General features: G+C 39.5%; 1 protein-coding gene across 2 annotated transcripts in view; it reads right to left on the bottom strand.

Annotated features, from left to right (window-relative positions):
- Nucleotides 1–10,783: 10,783 nt before the first annotated feature.
- LOC136877254 (RNA-binding protein 25) overlaps nucleotides 10,784–23,324 on the bottom strand; it is a 305,057-nt gene continuing 292,516 nt past the window's right edge. For both annotated transcript variants that reach the window (XM_067151122.2, XM_067151123.2), the window contains one exon: nucleotides 10,784–11,433. In XM_067151122.2, the coding sequence (XP_067007223.1) occupies nucleotides 11,341–11,433 (93 nt within the window). In that variant the 3' untranslated portion in view covers nucleotides 10,784–11,340. The remainder of the gene's footprint in view (nucleotides 11,434–23,324) is intronic.

The raw sequence follows: 23,324 nt of genomic DNA, 5'->3' as shown, positions 1-23,324 counted from the left end.
TATATCAACCACCAGTTTTATACTAATGGTTAAGCAGGCAGAAGAGAAACCACGACAATAACCCTGGTTCCCAACAACTGTGCAAGCAGAAGAGCCTATGCCAGACGGACTGGCAACGAAGGCGCAACTCAAAGACTATAAAGTCTGCGGCAGTTCGTTGTAGTTCAGGTGCTTGATCCTACATATCTCATGCTATATATGCTGCAGTGAATGGCTTTGGAATTAGTGTGTGGGCCACTTCCTGGTAAGTTGTAGTCCACCTTAAACATACACATAGCAATTTCGCCTGCTGTTCAAAACTCCAGCAGCAATGGGATAAGGATGGCGGAAGCAGGTTTTGGGTGAAACTGGGAGTTTCTAGTCATGCACGTTTGTGGCAGATGTGTGATGGTCGCCTTCCTGATACCCTGTGACCATTCAGGGATCTGGTCCTGCACCTGTGACTGAGCAGGCCTATTTAGGATCACCGATGCCCATCCCAAATGGGGAAGGCCCTAGAAAATGCAAGCCGAACATCGGTAGTCACATTCGAACCCATCTGGGAAACCACACTCAGAGGGTCGCCCTAAATTCATGCAGTCGAAATCAGCAAACAAAGAATAATGTTCTAAGAGTAGGCACCTGGAACACTACTAGACCTGAAGGACAACAACAGATACGAAAGGACAGCTCTTATTACCCACAGCTGTTTAGACTAAACACTGACATTGCTGCACTGAGTGAAACCAGACGGTCAGGCGAAGGGTGAATAAATGAAGCTAGTAGTGGATACACCACCTTTTGGAAAGGAAAGGAGGAAGGGGAACATCGCATTGATGGAGTTGGATTTGCGGTTAAGACAAACATTTACTGAATTGCTACGTTATGCTACATTGTTAATTTTTTGCCTGTATTCAATGTGCTAGTTGTTTTAAGATCTTCGAAAATTGGCTGATGATGACACTTAAAATGTGTTGAAACCGGTCCCATTAAACAGGTTGTAACTACTTCTTACCATCTTATTACGGAGTATTGAAAGGTGGATCCTAACCTATTATATTGTACATCTTATTGAACAAACAGACTCGCACCAACCACAGTAAATGAAAGACTCTACCCCTAACTATGCCTCTGTCTGGAGATAGCGCCAATACATTTATTTCCTCATATGGCCCCACTCTACAAACAATACGGAGGATATAAAAAAATCAGTTCTACCATCATCTGAACTGTTGCTTATGTTATTGTACAAGGCTGGGAAATGAGCAAAAGGAAGTGGGGTCACCGAATTTAGTTTTCAGTTCTCCCGCTAGGATCGTCTTTCGTAAGGCACAAGTTTATGTCTTCTTATGTTTAGCATGAATCTTGTGACAAGTGCTTGTGAAAATTTGCTAATATATAGCTAATTATGATGCTTACGGAGAATGATGCTTATGATCCAGTTTTGTTGTAGAGCAAATAATCCGTCGTTAGTTAACATGTCTTGGTGGAAACTTGTTTACATCAGTACACTGAGGTTGTCTCTCGTCGTAGTATGGGCCCACAGTCAGCACAAATTTTTACATACGGTATTTGCAAAGGTGTTTTAAAGTGTTTGTGACAATCTATAGTAAGTTCATACACATGTAAAAGCTAATACTTGAAAACGGGTCTTTGCAATTGGTCTCCAGTTCGAAGTCACCATTTGAACCTCACATCACTGCCCAGCATAACTTAGCTTTAACACTTTTCTGTTCAAAGGTTTGCTGTGTGTAAAATAATGACACAGGAATCCTGTAATGTCTGGAAAGACCTTTGAACAGAATGCAGAGCAATTTATTAGAAAGCTTGTCTTTAATACCGACAGGATCTCTCTCTACAGCACATCAGTCATTCCAAGAAGCTTATTCAAATTACTGTCATAGACCAGCCTTGATTTTATTGCCATCTATGATGAGAGAAACAACCTTTTCATTATCGTGCTCTAAAAGATTTCTTTTCTGCAGTCAGACGAGCTCGAACCAAATAAGTAATTCCTGTCTCCCCTCTGGAATGGCCAATGCCAGTTTTTAAAGATTTCTGGTGTGGCAGGTGCAAAATATTAAGAGATTTTAGGAAACTGTAGCCTGTGGATGACCTGTTGGACAGTAATATGCAGACCTTTATAATATTCTCTCTGAATTTACACTTTTGTTTACAAAAAGCTTGAATCTGCTCAATCAAGAAATTTGCTTTCAAATCACCTTGTTCAGCTAGTTCTGTAATTTTATTTATTTGACTTTCAAGTCCATGTTTAATTTTTTATTTTTGAGTTGATGCATCCTTTCTTTTAAAGTGGTAATAGTATTTGTCTGCTTCACAGAAAGTGTTGTTTGTTTCCTAGATTTCCTAACTATTCTTTTCAGTTTCAAACCTACTTTAGTGCTGTATAATTTAAGTTTAACAGAACACTCTCTGCCATGGTTTTATATAATGGTTCACTGATAATTGCAGGTGAAGGGTTCCTCCCTTTGCTGGCTGTATGTGTGGTTGGTTCTACAAGATGTTCAATTTTCTTTTAAAGTTCATCTTCATTTTCCACTTCTGTAGTCTTACGTGGTCTTCCTGTATGTGATTGTATGTGTTTGTGTCTGGGAAAAACTTGAAATACATACTGAATGACATTCAAAAGTAGGATTTATAGTGCTGTGTTTACACTAATCCGAGTCCTTAAAATGCCTACTGCAAACAGTGGAATCTACACTACGTTTCCACAGAGATCTCAGTCTACTTCCTGCATGAGAAATTGCCAAACACCATTTAGTTTTAACTTCCCCATCTTTCATAAGTCTGTGATATAAAATACCATATCCTTTTCAGGTCTTTGATTTACAGTAAGGAATACTACAGTACACCGTATCTTTTTAAGAAGCATCCGATGTTCGGATTATGTAAATATGGTCATTAATTTCAGTCACTAAATTATGATCACCTGGATTAGCACAAGAAAGCACATAAAGTACAAAAATATGTCTGGATATGCTCGTGAATGTTTGAATGAGTACTTTGCCTGCGCAATTTTATGACTAGAATGGAAGATAGGAAACTTAAAAGGGTCCACCTTTTCAATACAAAAATGTTATAGTTTATTTACAACATATATATACACTTGGAACTAGTTTCGACGCTGTTTGGCGTCATCTTCAGCCAAAATGTGGGAAATAGGCTAGCATGTAGACATTTATATTACACAAGGTGTTACATTAAACAATACACATCTTACGAGGAGATAAAAACAGGGACGAATTTAGAAACAAATGAATCGTTGAGAAAGCAAAAGTTATACATATTAAAAATAACCTTAACCACACATCTTGCAGTGCGAAAATATTTGCCTTGAATGATTCCTGAATACAAAACGCACGCGCACACACTTCTGAAGAGCCAGCAGGCAGGAAAAAGTAAGGTGAAACCTTAAGAGTTCTTCTGAGAAGAGTTCATCATTTTTTCTATGTTCGACTAACTAATGAAGTCTCCCTTGAGTTCCTGATAAACATACACAACAGGAAATTCTCCTTCACTCTCAACAATAGCTATAAAGACCAACGGTAAATTGTATTTTAAATACTGTGCAGAGACGTGAAAGCATGATCTTGAACATGATATAACTTCTTCATTTAACCACCTTTTGAAAGTCTCTCTCTATATTACATAGCTTCATTAACACCACCACCATTCTGTAGATGCACAAAATAATCTTGTAATCTTCACAGGTCCGGTATTCAGCTCGACAAGAATATAAAATTGGTATTAAGGAATACGTTTTCTGAGAGTTTGGAGGTTGACTGTGCCAGTATTTTTGGTGTATTGTTGCAGCGTTACGTGTAGGGTGGGGGCAGGTTTCTATGATGTTTATTGCGGGACATAAGGCGGTAAAGCTATGGCGTGAGATGAAGAGGAACAGAGCGTGTTGGATAGTTTAGGTCTGGGGAGCGGCCATGGTTGGATTAGGAGGGGAGAGGGAAGGAGCGGTAGGGGAGGAGGAGTGAAAGGAGGGGAAATATGGAGGGTGATGTGGTGAAAGTGTGTGGCGTGACAAAGTATTATGCATAATGTGAAAGACAGATCTGTTTTTCGGGATATTCATGTTTTTGAAAAATTCAATGAGAAAGTCGAATAGGATCTGCGGTTTCTCTGAGATATCATTTAAGTTTAGGTTGGGATTGAAATATTGGTCTAAATGAATATAGAGGTTTTCAGTGACGTCTAGGAAAGAACCTTTGTTTAGAATATTTAATACCTCAAGATCTTGATTTATTTCAGTAAAGTTGTGCTTAAATTCTTTTATATGTAGGCCGACCGTGGAAAAACGGTTGTGTTTTATGGCATTGACATGTTCTGCATATCTGATTTTAAAGCTGCGTCCTGTTTGCCCTAGGTAAGAACTTTTGCAGTCTTGGCAAGAAAACCTATATACACCTGATTTAGAAAAAGGACTACTTTTATTTATTGATGAAGAGTTGTGTAGGATCTCTGTGCTTCTATTGTTAGTACGAAAGGCTATTTTTATGTTGTGTTTTTTAAGAACGTTAGTGACGTTGTAAATTTCTTTATTGAAGGTGAATGTGGAAAACGTGGCAGTGTTAGTATTGTCTTTTATTAGGGTGGTTTTTGGGCGGTGTCTGAATCTCTTCTATTGCTTTGCCAGGTAATGACATAGTCAATGAGATGTCACTGTTTGGATCGTGGGAGCATCCATGTTGTTTTGAAGTGGTTGGGAAGTCAGAAATGCCACAGAATATCAGAACTATTTTAAACCAATTGCCACACAACCCAGTCAATTCAAAAGACTTAGACTCTTAATGGACCAAACTCCAAAATATCAATCAGCAGAATGTGCTATTGGCTTTGAAAAGAGGAAAAGACAAGACTGGTTTGATGATGGTGATAAAGAAGCCATATTCAACTTTATCAATGCCAAGCAGGATGCCTTTTTATCCTTCACACAAGATCCATCTTCTCAGATGAAGAAAACATGCTTTCAAGAGCTGAAGCAGAAATGTCAGACTAAAATCAGGGACATAAAGAACAACTGGTGGCAACAAAAAGCCAAAGAACTACTAAATCTCTCAGATGCTAGGGATCTATGTTAATTTTTATGCTGGACTAAAACAGATTTATGGACCTGTCTGAGCTCCACCTGGAAATCAGAAAGCTGCTGACAATACCACTACTTTTACAAACAGCCAAAACATCCTGAGACACTGGAAAGAGCACTTAATGGCTGCTGAAAACTTCCTCCAGCATGTCCCACAACACTGTATGCAACCTTACATGGCACCATGGCAATGCGAACCCAAAAGTACCTACCAACATGAACATTTTTACCATAGTCACTATCTTCAAAAAGGGCAAATGAAGTATCTGTGGCAAAACCCTGCTGTCCATAGCTGGTAAAATATTTGCCAGGATCCTGTTGAATAGACTTGATACCTTCTGACTCATAGTATGGGTTTTGTACATCCAGAGGAACCACTGACATGATCTCCTGTGCTAGACAGTTGCAGGAAAAATGCAGAGAACAGTAACCCCTATTCTTTGCAGTTTTTTTATGACCTGGAAAAGGCCTTTGATACTGTGCTTAGAGATGCCATGTGGATAATTTTAAGGCAGTTTGGTTGGCCTGAAAATTTCATAGGACTTGTCCGGGCACTCCACAATGGTATGGTTGGTTAGGTTCACTATCAAAACAATGAATCAGAAGAATTTCCAATTACTAACGGGCTAAAGTAAGGCTGTGTGCTTGCACCTACCCTTTTTAGGCTGTACCTGACAGGTATGCTCTATGGCACATCTGCCAATGACAGAGGTGTAGAAATTACTTATCGGTTTGACGGAGGTATTTTTAATCAGGCTAGACTTCGCTCTGAAAGACTAACCCATCTCACCCAGGTAACAGCATTGCAATATGCAGATGATAATGCTTTTCAAGCTCATTCTCCCAAGGAACTACAAATGTCTGTTGACTGCTTTAAAACAGCTTATGAACACTTTGGCCTGACTATCAACATTCAGAAAAATAAAGTTCTTGCACAACCTGCTCGTAGAACCAGTTTGCCAGATTTCACATCACCATCTCAGATACGTCTCTGGTGCAAGTAGACCACTTCTACCTTGGGAGTATTCTGTCCACACGCTGTACCTTGGAGTTGGACGTAGAATACAGAATATGAGCTGCTCATTTTGCATTTGGACATCTTTCATGCAAAAAGGGGGATTGTGGTGGTGATCTTTGTTTTAAGAGAAAGTACGAGGTATCATCCTCTCTGAATGAATTAGTGGAAAAGAAATTTAAAATAAAAACAAAATTATTTATTCAATAAAGGAATTTGGAAACGCAGTAAAAACTAAAACAAAAATTTATTGAATTAGGCCGAAAAATTACTAACAAATCAAAAGGGAACTGCGTTCTCCGAGTAGCAGTACACTTGTAATTTACATACCCTTGATTAATCCACCGTCGCACATAAAGTAGATGACGAGATCAGCAGTAGTCGTGTCATCTGCTAGTATGCGTTCGAGTGTTTCCTGCAGGCCGAGGCTCTGCCTTAGGCCAGAGAGATCGGTGCACGCTGTGAGGAAGTGGGCAACGGTGAAGTTGGCACCAGAAGAACACATAGGAGGAGGGAGGTCGGGGTTAGGAGATAAGAGTGCGTAGATTGTAAATTACCTATCCTCAGCCTACACAATACTATGGCCTCTCTCCGTGAAGGTCGGAAAGAGAACCGCCACATGGTAGTTATTTTCTTAATTGATCTCAGCTTGTTGGGAGTTCGGATAGCTAGTCTCTCCGATTCTCAGGATGCCAAGATTGTTCGACGTAGCTGAGAACGAATATCTTTAGCAGGTACATCGAGAGGTCTTGGAGGTAAAAGTACCACTTCCTTTGCAGCTTCATCTGCAAGTTCGTTTCCCGCAATTCCAACGTGGCTTGGAAGTCACACGAAAGTGATTCTGGTGCCGGCATCACTTAACCTGGCTAGAAGGTTATGAATCTGTTGCACCAGTGGGTGTTGTGAGAAACAGGCTTCAATAGAATGCAGAGAGCTTAATGAGTCGGTACACATAAGAAAGTGGCTTCCTTTGCTACCCAGTGCAAACTGCAGAGCCTCTAAGATGGCGTAAAGCTCTGCAGTATACACGCTATATACACTAGGAAGCGAGATCTTCGTGCTCACATCATCTGTGATGAAAGAGCAACCAACGTTATCTCCGATTTTAGAACCAACCGTGAAGATATGTCTCGTGGACGGATATTGGTGAACGAAGTCCTGGAAATACCTCCGATAAACGGAGGAATCCGTGTTCACCTTGGGTCCACGGAGTAGATCTAGATGTAAATCTGGTCACGGAACTAACCACGGAGGTACCTCGCTAAAAGTTTGTTCAAGACAACCACCGATATCAGTATTCAAATCATGACACAAGCTATCAGTTCGAAACCCAACCGGCCGTGTAGCATTCGGCCGGTCTTGGTACCTCTGGTGGTATTGGGTACTAAAGAAGCATTGATAGCTTGGATGTAGTGGCATTTCACGAATTTTGGTATCATATGTGAGGAGTAACTGCTGCCTCCTTATCCGTAAAGGTGGAACTCCCGCTTCAGCGAGTAGGCTGGGACTGGGGCTAGTACGGAAAGCTCCCGTTGCCAGCCTAACTTCACTATGGTGAATACTGTCTAAAAGGCTCAGCGTAGATTTTGATGCTGAGCCATAAGCCGCACTTCCATAGTCAATTCGGGAGAGGACCGTTGCCGTGTAAAAACGTAGCAGCACCGCACAGTTAGCCCCCCACGAAGTGCTGCTGAGAAACTTAGCAGCAGGCAACCATCCTTCAACTGACGGATATGGGGCTGCCACGTTAGTTTCTTATCAAAATGGAGACCCAGGAATCTGCAGGTGTCTACCACTGGTAAGACACTGTTTGGCAAGCGGAGCTCTGGTTCAGGATGCACAAGCCAACGTCGCCAGAAGCGTACAACTGAAGTTTTCGCCGCTGAAAATTGAAAACCATGTTGCAGGGCCCATCTGTCGACTTGGATAATAGCTTGTTGTAGCTGTCTCAGCAAACGCCACCCTTCTGGAGCTGTAATGTAGAGCCAAGTCGTCTACATACAGCGATGGAACAACAGCGGGCCCAGCAGCGGACACTATGCCGTTGATGGTGACTGCGAACAGCGGGACACTCAGTACAGATCCCTGAGGTACTCCATTTTCCTGAACATAATATTGAGAAAAAGCATTCCCTACTTGGACTCGAAAGAGCTGGAGGGACATGAAGTTCTAAATTAACGTTGGCAAATTTCCCCGAAATCCCCACTGATGTAGATTGGAGAGAATTCCATATTGCCAGGTAGTATCGTAAGCTTTCTCCAGGTCAAAAACACGACAACTAGGTGTTCCTTCTGGAGAAAGGCCTCCTGAATGGCGCTCTCCAGTATGACCAGATGAACAGTGGCAGACCGATGAGAGCGAAACCCACACTGGTAGTTAGACAAGAGACCTTCCTTTTCCATGGCCCACACAAGATGCCAGTTAACCATCCTTTCAAATAGCTTACAAAGGCCATTTATAAGGCATATTGGCCTAAAACTATCCAGGAGTTTTGGATCTTTACCTGGCTTGGGTATTGGTATCACAATTCCCTCACACCACTGAGATGGAAACACTCCCTCACTTCATATTCTGTTGAATAGGGTGAGGATATCCTTGAGACATCTGTCACTCAAATGCTTAAGCGTTTGATTGTGGATATTGTCCGGTCCAGGAAATTTAAAAAATGGGCATTCGCACGCATACACTTAAATGTGATATGATTGGCCATCATATGATTCTGACGATCGTGCTTAAAAGCCCATCGGCGATCACGTATGGCTGCTGCAATTTCGTCTGTCTACCATGGGACCTGTTTCCAGCGACGAATACCGGAGGAGGATGTAACTGTTTACTCTGCAGCAGTCAAAATTCCAGTAGTAATGGAAGAAACATGGTCGTCAACAAACTCCTCATCGGCCATCACTGCGCATTTTGAAAATTCTGGCAAATTTGCCCACCAAAGTAACCAGCGCTTGGGTACTTCGGACGGTCTTTGATTCAAGAGAGACAGAATTATCGGGAAGAGGTCACTATCACAGAGATCGTCGTGTACTTGCCACCGTAGCAAGGGAACTAGCACACAGTGGCATCCAGGTGTAAGAATGTGCCATGTGTGCTGCTGAAATGTATTGGTTCCCCTGTATTAAGCATTCAAAGATCAAACAGGTTGATCAGTCGCTCAAGTATCGCCCCCCTAGCACAGGAAGATGGAGAACCCCATAGTGTGTTACGGGCGTTCACGTCTCCCAGCATGAGGAAAGGGGGAGGAAACTGAGCGATCAAATTTTGTAGTGCACACATTTCAAGATCGTAGTCTGGTGGAATGTACACGTTGCACACCATTGTCATTACAGAGTGCGAACTGCAACTGCATCTAGCTGAGTACGGAGAGGCTCGAGACAGGCAGTCAAAATCTTGAGAATCTCATAAAACCTGAGTCAAAGTGAATAGTCTACATACTTTGCGTGAGTATGAACAACAACCTGTTTTCCAGTCAGTGACCGGGTCAGGGATGGAATGAATTAAGCCCCCATCTTGCGGCGAGGATAGGAATTGTACTGGCCGAAGCCTGTCACTGGAGTGTTGCTGGAATGAAAGATGACAGGAAAAACCAGAGTACCCAGAGAAAAACCTGTCCCACCTTCGCTTTGTCCAGCACAAATCTCACATGGAGTGACCAGGATTTGAACCACGGAACCCAGCAACGAGAGGCTGACGTGCTGCAGCCTAGGCCACAGAGGCTTCAAGAGTATGAACCACAATATTTTGTGAAAATTTATCTCATGAAGTGCAGCACTGGGGCTTTTCTTAAATCAAATCTACTAACACATTTTCCAGCTTCAAAAACAGTTAACAAGTGACTTCCATCTACCAGTAATACAAATGGAGAACAGAGGAGAGAAAGGAAGATGGCGCAATGTTATCATGGCAACTACCATACAGTGAGCCCATACATATCCTAAAGAAAGTTCTTTACATAGTATAGTGACTTAGGTCTCTTGTATCCAAAAATGTTGAACAACTGTGTCGGGATTTGAAATAATTTTAGACATAATGAAACAAGTGCCTGATAGCTGTACCTATTCACCAGCTACGGTACTCCATATATTCTGCTTTAAGGACAGCTGACCTCAACGAAAGCATAATTCAGATTTACATTTTAGTTAGTACTAAGGGGTATTTACTGTCCCTAATAAGTAATCATTCAAGAAAGTTTGAAGGTTTTTTTATTACAAATAGAACTTTTTAAAATTCCAGATTTGGTGTTCTTGGCAAGAATTCCCCAACCATTCAAAGTTTAAACATGGTTTCTTTTCATTTTTGTACAATACAAAACTTTAACATTATATATACACAAATAAGCTTCTCAAACATATGAGTTGCACACTTTCATCCATATAGATGGGTATTCTGTATTTACAAGGTATGATTTGGCCTGGGAAACTTCTACCTGGCTTTCAGTACAAGGTATTTTCTTCCAATGGATTCTTCCTTCTATTTGACGAGTGGATTACATCCTTGCCTACATACTATTTTCAATTTTTTTTTTTTTTTTTCTTCTTCAGTTGGACTATACAACTAAATTGTGTCTTTGTCAAGAAAGTTTTGTTTCAATAATCCTACCCCTGGGAAATCCACTTGGTGGGCCTGGGAAAATTGGGTTACATCATATACGGTTGATACAAATGACATTATATACAAATGTTTTTTCTGTTTATGATAAAGAAGAACAAATTAACAACTAAATTCATTTAAAGCAGAATACTGTGACATGATTTTAGACAATATTTACAGAATGATTCAGAAATGTCACAAATGAACTAAGTAATAGTGCTTTATCTTACAGATTGGAATAATATATAACATAACAGTTTACTTATCACTGAAAAAAGAACTAAAACACACTTCACAGTAAAGTACTCCAGTTCCTACAAATTTCAGCACTGAGCTGTCCTATTTCCTTGAACAGAAATAAAAAAACGCACATCTGCAACAATTCAACGATGTGTTGCAAATGAAACAGTGAACTTTTTATCTTTTAATTTCTCTGCTGTGAAATAAATATTATTTCGCAATGCAGATGAATAGTTGTAAGTTAACGAGTTGCACAGTATTGAGAAATCACAGATAAAGTTGGCAACTCCTACGCACTACTGATGGTAGCACTAAAAATTCACCACATCAGTTTACACTGTGATGACATCCTTTCCTGAGTTTATAAATGTTGTATGACACACAAGATTTGTCTTCATTTCACTAACCCCAATTTCTTTGCTTCTATTTCATAGATGAGTAACCTCCACATTTTGACAACGAACACTTCAGCTTCCTCATCCAATACCTGCAAAGAAGAACAAAACATCTTCAGTTTGCAAATTTTAATGGAAGTGTACAACAGGTGAGCCATTTTCCAAACTTTAAAAATAAGTTTCTAAAACATTAATTAATGCTGGGGAACCTGTTTAGTCAGTATAAAGACTCCAGGCTCGTTTGTGTATAAGTAAACCAATAAGAATAAATAAAGGAACATTCTGAAACTTCCTGCCAAAGGTTTCATTCAATATTATTTTTCACTGTCTTTCTTAGATGACATATATACATAAATAACATGTTCTGGGTCTGGTACAAGTTCAATTTACGTGTCAGAAGGTGCGAGTGTCATATATGCCCTGTCAGTGCTTTGGAATTGCTACATCACAAGCTCTGGTGGAGATCAAGGTCAACGTGTGGCTGGAACAGCTGTATTAAAAAGACGAGTCAGTGTGTGCATTTTAAATTAAAGGAAACCGGTTTTCTTTCCAAAACTGTGTCAGAACTATCACCAGTGTTTGCTAGTATAATCTTGTGGCTCAATAGAGAAGGTAAGTGGAATTACAAGATAACAGTCTGGAAGTTTTGATACGATGTCATTGAAAAGCAATCCCTGTTCGATTCTGTTCTACGTCATTTTAGGTGGAGTTGAGTGTGTCTGCCACAAAATTCACGTTCTCATTAATTTGTTGTTCTTCGGGGAGCAAGTGAAGTATCTTTCCCTAGAGACTGTCATTGTTGGAATATACTACCCACACAAATACTTACGGCAATTATATCAGTTGTAGGTGGAGACTGTCATCGTGCTCAAGATGAGATTCCAACCAGGAAGACTTGGACTACACAGTGCCTCTGTTTCCAGAGTGTTCGACACGGAGAATCACTAAGTATGTATGCGAAATGAAGACTCCCAGGAGCAGCAAAATGGAACCGTAAAGAACCAGAAGGAGACCACGAGGTGGAACAAGACAGCAAAATTTAAGTACAATTGTAAAGTAGTAACAGATTCATCATCATCATCATCATCCTAAACCATCTCCAGTTTCCCTGGTGTGGTATATGAGCCTCATCCATCTCATCCTGTCCTTGTACCATTCCTCCACCACCAACTTGTCCCAATCATGAACTCTCAGCAGTACATCTTTGATAATTAAATCTATCTATTTCCTTCATGGCCTTCCCACGGGTCGCCTTCCTTCTACATTTCTGTCAAATTCCTTCCCTGCAGTTCTGTTAACTGGCACCCTCTTCATGTGACCAAACCACTTCAGTCTTGAATCTTATTGAGGAGAGAATCATCTATTCCTACTTCTCTAATTTTCTCATTCCTAATCTTCTCTTTCTTGGTTTTCTGGATCATAGTGCATAGGCATTTCATTTCAGCTGCCTGGAGTTTGGAGTTATCTCTATTGGTCAGTGTTGTGGTTTCGAGACTGTATGTAAGAATTGGTGTAAGGGTTTGTACAATGTCATTTTTGTTTTCATAGGTATTTGCTCATCCTACAGCAGGTGTCTTACCTGGTGGTAAAATTGTGTTGCTTTATTGATTCAATTGTTCACCTCATGTTTTGCTAGGTTGTCATTTGATAGAATGCTACCTAAGTATTTGAAAACTGGAACGCGGTCCAGTTGGGATTCATTTAACATGACTATTGGCTCTGCTCCTTCCCCATACACTTTCATCACCACCGTCTTGGTCTTACTGATGGTTTAAATCATATTTCTTAAACTCCTCATTCCAGCTTTGCATTCTCTCTCCCTATCCCTCTTCTGAGTCACTCGAGATCACAACATCATCCACAAATGTGAAGGCTTTGATATCTCCAGGTTCTTTCCTTTTAATAGATTTCATTACTACATCCATCACAATAATAAATACAAATGGTGACAATGAGCTGCCCTGCTGCACTCCTCTCTTTGTTTCAAACCAGTCCGACAAACCGCGTCCTGCTTGAATACAACTTCTATTCCTACTATACAACATTTTCACTTTGTCTATGAGGCTGTCTCGCACTTGAAGTTCTTTCATGCATTGTCAAATTCCTTCCCTTGGAACACTCTTGTAGGCTTTCTCAATGTCCAAACATATTAGAAATAAAGGCTTATTCTTTTCCCAGTATTTTTCCATTTTCATCCTAATTGCAAATAAAAGGTCTGTAGTTGACCTTCCTGGTCTGAAACCATACTACCCTTCTTCCAAAATTGGTTCAACAATATCTCTGATTCTGGTCTCTATTATTTTTCCCTATATTTTCAGGACATGAGACAGTGTAACACCACGATAATTAGTACATTTTTGTCGGTTTCCTTTCTTGAGCAGAGGTACAATGATGCCCATCTTCCAGTCATCAGGAATAGTATTTTCCTCCCATATCTTGTTGAGCAGTCTGTACAGCCATTGGATTCCTGGCATTCCCACTGCTTTCAGCATATCTGCACTTAGTTCATCTAAGCCATGTAATTGGTGGTTCAGTTGTGGTTCCTCGACTTGGCTCTCCTCTATCTGTTATGTTTTCTGTATCTCCATTCAGCAACTTTTCGAAATAGATCTTGAGTTCCTGTTTAATTTCTGCCTCTTCTTGTGCCGGAGTTCCATCATCACGTTCTATTGCTTTTATGGTCTCTTGATTCCTTCGCTTGTTTTTCACAACTCTGTATAGCAATTTCATATTTCCTCTACTGTCCTCTTCCAGTTTGTCTGCAAACTCATTCCATGTCTTCTCTTTTTCTTCCCTTACAATGTTTTTTACAGCAAGATTCTTGTTCCTGTATACTCCTTGGAGTCTTTGTATTTCTTGTTGCGTTCTTGTCCCTGTTTCTGTTTTTCCTTGTCCAGTGCCTTTTTTAAATTGGTTTCTTTCTTTCACTGCTGTTTTCACTCTATCATTCCACCATGGTGTCTCCTTTTTTCTTTTGATGGGACTTTTAACTCCACATAGTTTTTGGCTTCTTCCACAATGGCGTCTTTGAAAGCTTTCCACTCTTCATTAACGTTGGTTACTTCACTCTTCGGCAGACTCTGTTGAATCCTTAGTTTATATTCTTCCTTTATTTGGACTTCTTGCAACTTCCTAGTTTTAACCCTTGTTTTTTTTTTTCATAATAATTTTCTGCGTTTCATTAGTCTTATGTTTGAAGTCTACTACTAGCAATCTGTGGTCACTGTCCATGCTTTCACTAGGGATGACCTTTACATCTGTGATGTATCTTCCACCATCTTTATTCGTGATTACGTAGTCAATCAATGTTCTATAATGGCCATCCCAACTGTACCTTGTTACTCTGTGACTGTCTCTTTTTTTTTGAAGTAATGGTAGTAATTGTAGTAATGCTTTAGACAACTTTCCACTTCAAATTTCCCTACTAGTCTGATTGTGGATTTGACGATGTGTACGACAATAGAGCAGTATTACATGATGGAAGTTTATTGTAATATTTTTATTGTGAATCAAAATCACAATTAAAGATCAGAGACCCTAATGTTAAATAAACCCATTTATATGTAATATTGCCAGTGATATTTACTGTAGGTCGATTCATCTTTATCAGGATTTTAAGTCGGCTTTTCAATTATTTTCTCTGAAAGTTGCTCAGACTCATGACTGTGATAAATTTAGGAAGGGCAGATTATAGAAACTTATTAATGATTCAGACATTAGGTGACAAATTAATAATCATGACAGCAATGTGTGTCAGGATGAATGCCAATTTCCTTAGAATTTTTTTAAAAAAACTATTGGCTTTAAGTCGCACTGACACACATTGGTCTTACGGCTACTATGGGAAACTATGGAAAACCACCTTCAAGGCTGCCGACAGTGGGGTGTGAACCCACTATCTCCAGAATGCAAGTTCACAGCTGCACACCCCTTATCACACAGCCAATTCACTCAGTTTCCTTAGATTTGTGATGTGTTCTGGAATTAATTTTGTTCTTTTCTGGTGGGAAATCCAGAGTACGCCGCAGAGTCATGTATGATATGGGACAAATGAAGGTGTATTGAAATACATTTGTATGGAGCACAGTGATAAATTTGACACATTCAGATTAAATAAGGCAGGAATGGAAAATACTTCTGCCCAGTCCTTTGATGATATTTTAGCCCATTATTTATTCATGCCATCGAACATAGTCTTGTGCACTTTCTATGATCTTTTAGATGAACTACTTCATCGACTTTTGGATAATATTTCTTCTTATGATGAATTTTTCAACCATGACTTCAAGATGAATTAGGTAAATCTCGCAAGTGAATATTCTTAAGCTTCAGTCACATATTAGGGTCATGTTAACACGTTCAGTACCTGCTTCTGAGTGGGACATTTGAATGCCTGGACCGGCCATTTTCATGCCCGGCCCTCTTGACGTGCATCACTTAATACAATTTACATTTACTCCTAAACTATAAGTGTTAGAAAAATGATACTTTGTGCTTACCTGTAGTAAATATTTAAGGTGTGATATATGATGTGACAGGTTTCAAAATACATCTAATTTTATACAGCCTATCTATATTTTCGGCATAAAGATTACTGTCACCGAAGTGAAGAAATGAATATGAAGGAAGCGTATTCGGAACATTGTTTTAGAAAATATCGTAGTATGAATAACAGGGTTTTCGGTCCAGTACATTTTTACATCAGGATTTTGGACTAATCGGTTTCCACGATTGCATGATCGAATTCTTTGAGAAAGGACGGGGCGCCGCACTAATCACTTGACTCGCGTATAGATTGGTCTGCTCACACATACTGATAAAATTTGTCATTCATGAAAATACTCACGTAACTCAAAATATCCTGCTTATTTTCTATTTGAACGTTTATACCTGAATTCTCTGTAAATGGTGGAACGGGTGGACAATAACTAGAATGATACGTATCAGGCACTTCACTTTTCTTTATAGGCCTATCGGATTCGGGAATCGCAATTTCCTCACCACTCTCACTTTCACTATCCGAGTCTATTTCAGGAATAAGTTCATCACCAGAATAATCATTGTGAACAATATCTATTTAATCTTCCGTAAGAAACTTTGTATTGTAAGCCATTATACTACACTCGGTAAGGACGACACGCACTGCATTGGAATCTCAAGTACTGAATTGACGCGCGAGGAAGTTATGAGATTTTCCAGCTAAAACTGCTAAGATAAACATGAGCCCACTCAACGCGAGGGTTATCTCAACAAGGTCAACCAACTGCCTGCTACAACCAGTAATGCTGACTAAGGTGTAAGAATGCATAGATGACTAATATAAACAGCATTGCTTTGCGCAGAACATTAAACGTCTAACGCCGTCCACGGCCTGCAGCATAGGAGCAAGCTTGAACGTCTTACGCCGTCCACGGTCCGCAATGAGTTAATGAAATTATAGGCTGATCTTTGAAGGAGACACTCATGTTTGTAAAATTTTTTTCATAATACCCCCAATTCAAATTAAATAATAATCACTAATGACTAGAGTTGAAGTGAAGGGACTTGTAAATAATGTGCATCATATTTTGTTGTATTTTCTGTAGATATTTGTCGATTGTAGCTTGGATGTGATCATGGATTTTGTGAATTTATGAGATTGGTTTTCGTAATTTTCTACAGACTATCTTGTTTATCTGATAATTCTCTCATCGTTGAATAGAAATTTTCTTCTGAAGAGAGGAGAGGATTACTTTTGTGATAATTAAGATTTTACACTCCTGACAAACTATTTAAATAGTACCGATATTCTGGTTAAAATCACCTCGTCAATACACTTTCTATTAATGAAATATATTCATTGTACAGTAGAACCTCGATTATACGTTCCCGGAAACTACATTCTCCCGTATTATCCGTTCGAATTATGTGGTCCCGTGAGCATCCTAATTAAATCACATTGTAAAAATCCAGCATTATCCGTTCCTCGAAGAAACAATTTCTCCTATCAACTGTCCAGAATTTCAGTCCCATCAATGCTAAATCCTCAACCACGCGTTTTTCAAGAAAGTGTATCTCACGAAAGGACTGTTACAGCATACTTATGGATCTTGGTGTTAACGTCCCATCACTGCGGCAATTTGAGGAAGTACTATACCGGAAAAGCGATCGGCAGTGAACTTGCATAAGGGACCATCTTTGGGTGGTATTGTTTAGAGAATCAAAATCATAAAGCAGATAGTGTTCACAACAACTGGAAAGAGACATAGCACATTTCGACAGCTCTACTTGAAGACGGAACGAGTTTAGTGAAATATTTGTACTTGAAAAATGTCTAAATTATGTCCAGGGGTAGATGTTTATTACTTTTTTCGAATGTATTGCCAAACAGGTTTTAGACACTTCCATCAGGGCACTGTATAGTGACTGAGCTTTCAGGCAGGAATCAACATTGCTTCTCCTTAAGTAACACAAATTTAGTATTTTAATATTTTTGTATATGATTATGTTATCGAGACCGGAACAGATGTTGCACCTTACATACATAAAGCCATGGTAGGTTTTGGGATTGCCTATTACCGTTTTGGTCCTAATGTAAGACTGGGATTTTCACATTTTTGTGTTAAAATGTTATTTTAAAAAAATCGTTTTATTTGAGCACATTACATTTAAAAACTGTGTATCATTTCACACTTGTACCGACTTGTACAGCGAGCACACTTTCCAGCTGAGCTCAAGGCCTTGGATAACCGTAAATTCAGAAGTTCTGATGATACTTTTTCTCTTTCCAATTTGATTGTAATTAGTGACGGGCGGAATTGAATATAATGCATTCGAGAACATGAGAATCAATTCTTCTTCTTCTTCATCGTTTTGCCTCATGACTGAGGTGTCGTGACTATCATAAAATTCAGCCCTCTAGCCGATGAACCATACTCCGCCATTCTTCCCTATCTAAAGCTTTCAATGTGGTTACTCTGAGAGAACACTGTAGGGGGCCGTTGACCATGTCAATCCATCGCGTTGGTATTTGTCCTCGTTGTCTGGTTCCCTGGACTTTGCCCTCAACAATCAGCTTTTGTAGACTACCATCTCGGCGCATTATATGTCCAAAGTAGCGTACAATCCGTTGAGAGACCTTACACGATAGACAAACTTTTATCTGAAGTTGGTTCAGGATTGATGTGTTCGTGTGATGAGCTGTCCAAGGAATCCCTAACATTTTCCTCCAGCACCACATTTCAAGACTTACATTCAAAACCATATTCTCGAGTTCAACATCACCTTTAAAAGTCGATGTAGGCCTAATTTACGCGGTACAAGATTTCCATAAACTGACTACAAACAGTATACCGGTGACCAAATTACAATGGAAGATTTAAAGAAAAAGAGATTTTGCCATTACGTTGGGCGCTTTTGTATCCAAGGTGCTTTATTTTATTAGGTTAGAGAATTAAAAACTACTTGTGGTCAACTGTTGTTCGGCTTGGTGTTATTAGGTTTTTCAAAGTTTCACTGATCAAAGTTGCCGATTTTCAAACTGATGAAGTTTCCCTGGTAAAACTGTATGTGAAGATTCGAGTTTTTTAAAGTCACATACCGGCAATTAATGTTTGAAGCCATCCCCGCAGTCAAACTTGCCTGCCACTCACCCAGAGGGTCTGGGTTTGATTCCCGGCCAGGTCAGGCATTTTTACGTGGATATGAGGGCTGGTTCGATGTTCACTCATTCCACGATTACCTTTGATTGAGGTGCTATTTAATGGTGAGATGGGGATCCCGGTCTAAGGAGCCAGGAATAACAGCCGAGAGGATTCGTCACATTGACCATACGTCACCTCGTAATCTGCAGGCCTTCGGACCAAGCAGCGGTCGGTTGGTAGACGGAAGGCACATTGGGGCTGTAGTTTGGTTTGGTTTAGGATGTTTGAAAGATTATAAGCAGAGATGCCAACTTTCAAGAAAGGTAATTCGTAATGCAGCCGTTAGGGCAAGGGGGGGGGGGGGGTCGTAGATTTTTTTCCGTAATCTTACTAACTTACGTATCATTTAATTTAAAGCTTGTGTTTGGTAAACGTACACTGGTGACATGTTTTTTTTTTCATATCATGTGCATCCTCTGCACTAACAGAGCACTTAACAGTTCGGAGTTCATATTAGCACGAAATTCAGTCTTGTTCTTCATCATGCGCATCCGAAACATCGCGGCTACACACACTACAAAACACGTGTGAATGAGATTTTGAGGAATGCATTAAAGAAGGCCATTCTTCCGAGTATACCTCCCTAAATGTTTCAATTATATTTACTACTAGCGTCACTAATCACGGTAATGTAATCACACCTATTTTCCTGCACAAGAAATCGCTTCATTATTTCAAACCTTTCGCATTTCGTAACACACGATTAGCATACATCCTAGAAGAGCAATATATGTAAATTTGGCAACCAAAATCGCAATAAATACATCTTCAACAGTCACGCACACAGTATTCACAAGTAAACGGAATTTGTCACCACTTTACCGCCGAAACAAAGACAAAAGAACTCTCATACTTGCATGGAAGTCTGATTATGTGACGAACAAAGACAACAACTCCGCAAGATATACCACTTCACAGGTGCCTATATTTCCGGAACTGGAAGCACACACTGCGTTCGGCGCGTGAAAACTCGAAATATTCTTAAACGAGGGACATGAAAGGGGTATAAATTATTACTGAGAAATCGGAAAATAATATTCTGAGAATTCAAGCCGCCTTGTGTATCCTTTTGAACACTTCATAAACTTAGATTTAAAAATCAACAAAAAATCGTAATTTGTGGTGTGTGATTCGTAAAGGCGTAATTATGATGGGTAAATCGTAATAGTTGGCATCTCTGTATAAGTATATATATTTCTTTTTTGTGATGTTTAGCCAAATTGTTGATCGTACATTCGTTACCGGATCTTCCGTTTTCCCGTATTGTAGGTTTCTTTTTCGTGGTTCCTCCAAAAACAGAGAATTGAGATTCCACTGTACATGTTTCAAGGACAAGAAACATTTCCTTCCTTTGCAATTATCAAAGTCTAACTTAATTACATCAAAGAAATAAGAACAATACAATAATTTTCATTAGTTTAATCTAAATTTAAAGAACTATTATATCACAATTTATAACAAATGAATAAATAATTATTAATGGTAGATTAGAAAACTACTATCACATAAAATATTCAATATCAAGATAATGTTAAACGAGATTCACTTCTTAAACATACTCAAGATCTTCAACTCTTATCATTATCTTGTGACTTTTTCATTTGAACTCTACAAAAAACCTAATTTCTAAATTTTCCAAAACATTCATGAATCTACCTTTTTAGGCCAAATGTAATAATTCCATGACACTATCAATGTCTGTGAATCTATATATTTAAACCACTAGACTGATTTTTGTTACTGCGAGTTTGAGAGAACAGTTGAACTAATTGACACCGTAAAGCATTCTGATGAAAGCTCTTGGCCTTTAGATTTGCGGTATGTCTTTAAAAGCATAAAAGGCAGTATATTTTTAAATTATTAAAGAAAAATGTAGCATTCCGATAGGCTAAAGCGCTCGCCAATACTTCAAGGGCAACTGCTAGTTCACTGCCGGCCATGTGTGTGATAGGAATTCTAAAGGGTGTCACGCATGCACTGCCTGGTATGACGTCTCCTCGCTCTAGATTACATAACTGAGCGGTCAGTCATGGACTGACTTATGATTTGTCAAGAGTCCTTCACGTACAGTTTTCGGGTTCGCTTAGCTGATTGGTAACAGTCCCAATGGCAGCTGAAATCGTGCACAAAATATCGACAGCGCGACACATAAATACATATAGTTATCACTTACTTTTACTGTTTGAAATGATCAACTACTTCCCAGACAATCTGGGCTGCCAAAAGACAAAGTTCCACACAAAACAAAATAATCTAAAACTTTACCCACTGTCGGTGGGTGGTTTTCCGAGGTCCTATTTTCACACCAAGTAAATTCTGGGGAATGTACTTTAATATCAATGTCACGGTCGCTTCTTTCCCACTGATGGCCGTTTCCTATACCATCGTTGCCATAGACCTATCTGTGTCGATGCGACATAAAACAAATTGTGACGAAAAAAGTTTGTAAAATATCATTTATCCTCACAACAAAGACATAAAAAAAAAAAAAAAAAAAAATCATTTCACACATAATTAACAGGTAATACAAATCCTAAAATTCATCATCACCACCATTTCTTTGCTACAGCAAGCCGGCTGTAGTTGTGTACGAGCCTTCTCCAGTTTGTCCTGTCCATCCATAGATGATGTTAATATATGCGGTGCCAGTTTACATCTCTAATATCAAGGTCCTTGAAAATCTGCTTCTCCCAAACATCACAAGGTCTTCCCCTTGTCTCTTCCCAGGAACACTGCGGTCGAAGTATGCTCGCGGAGTCCTGCGGAGATCTATCATTTTCAAGAGACTATACCATTGCACTCTCTTCACCTCTAGAGTCTCCAGCCAGCTTCTTTCCCATCCAAGCTGCTGTCTGATGTACACATTCCTTATTTTATCCATTTTTGTTTTTTGTAGACAAGAATGGAGAAACTTCATTTCTGTTATCTGAAGACGACTCTTTGTTGATCCAGTAAGTGTTGCTGCTTCCAGACCATACGTATGTATGTCAGTATGTTAAGAATTGTAAATACAGTAAAACCTCGTTAATTCGAAGTCGTTGGGACTCAAAAATCGGACTTCGAATTACGTGATTTCGAATTAACCGCCAATTCGCAATTCAGAAGTACCAACCCTTGCCGCATTACAAAATATTCTAAGGCCCGTTACTGCATGCAGTTAACCTTGATTCACAGTTTATACCTTTCAAATGCCATCAAAAAAGAACTATTTCCAAAACATATCCAAGAAGGTGCATTTTACAGTATTCAAATAATGCACTCGGACATCTCACTGGTAAACATAACCTCACGCAGGGAAAAAAAAAAAAAAAGCACGATTCAAAGACGAGGAGAAATCTATGCTGGCTCCCATGTGCAAGTGCTTTATTCATTGGATTACTATACTGTATGCATTTTAGATGCCTTGTATTTACACAGAAAGTATCCGATGCCTTTAAAATCGAACTTCCTTATGACTCTATCCTTGTACGATTATCGCCATGGCACTTGTCTCGTACTTCACAAATGTAAACACTTGCCGCGTCACAAAGTATTCTAAGATACATTAATACATGCAATCACCTCGATTCACAGTTTAAACCTTTCAAATGCCATAGAAAAAACTATTTCCGAAATGTATCCAACAAGCTGCATTACAATGTTCAAATAATGCACTTGGATAAATCACTGACAAATATAACCTCACGCAATGAAAGAAAAAAATCGCACAATTCAAAGACGAGGATAAAGTACGCCGGTTCCCCTGTGCAAATGCATTATTTTTTGGATTTATGTACTGTTTTGCATTTTTAGATTCTTTGTACTGGCATGGAAAGTGCCCGACGCCCTTAAAACATTGTAGCTTATCGAACTCTCCTATGACGAGAGGCACTCTCCTATTTCGCGTCCATGTGCATTGCAACGCACTACTATGACCCCCATCCCTCACCCCTGTACGATTTCCCGACTGGCAATTTCTCCTTTAAAACCATAAGACCGTTTGGGCTGGCATTAAAATAAAACAATGCAGTTTCACCGGCAATGGCAATATTGTTCGGTGCCTACGAATTTATTATATGAGCCACGTTTTTTCCTCAACTGTCGGCATCGCCAGTGTTCGTGGATTCTGTTTTCCCGCACACTGCCTGTTGCGTGATAATTACGGCGTTCCTTAAAAGGTTGAATACAAAAGAATTCCGATTTTATTCAACTTAGCAATCATGAAGCGCATTGTAGACCCACCGAAGTGAGTGTAGTTGTAAGTGCGGGAAGCTACCCCTCCACGTTCCGGAACGCACGTTCTATTATGACGCGGAGCGGAT

This window comes from Anabrus simplex, chromosome 7 (genome assembly GCF_040414725.1).
Source record: "Anabrus simplex isolate iqAnaSimp1 chromosome 7, ASM4041472v1, whole genome shotgun sequence".
Classification (NCBI taxonomy): Eukaryota; Metazoa; Arthropoda; class Insecta; order Orthoptera; family Tettigoniidae; genus Anabrus; species Anabrus simplex.
The sequence above is the reverse complement of the archived record's forward strand: the minus strand, read 5'-3'. Positions and strand labels throughout refer to the sequence as shown.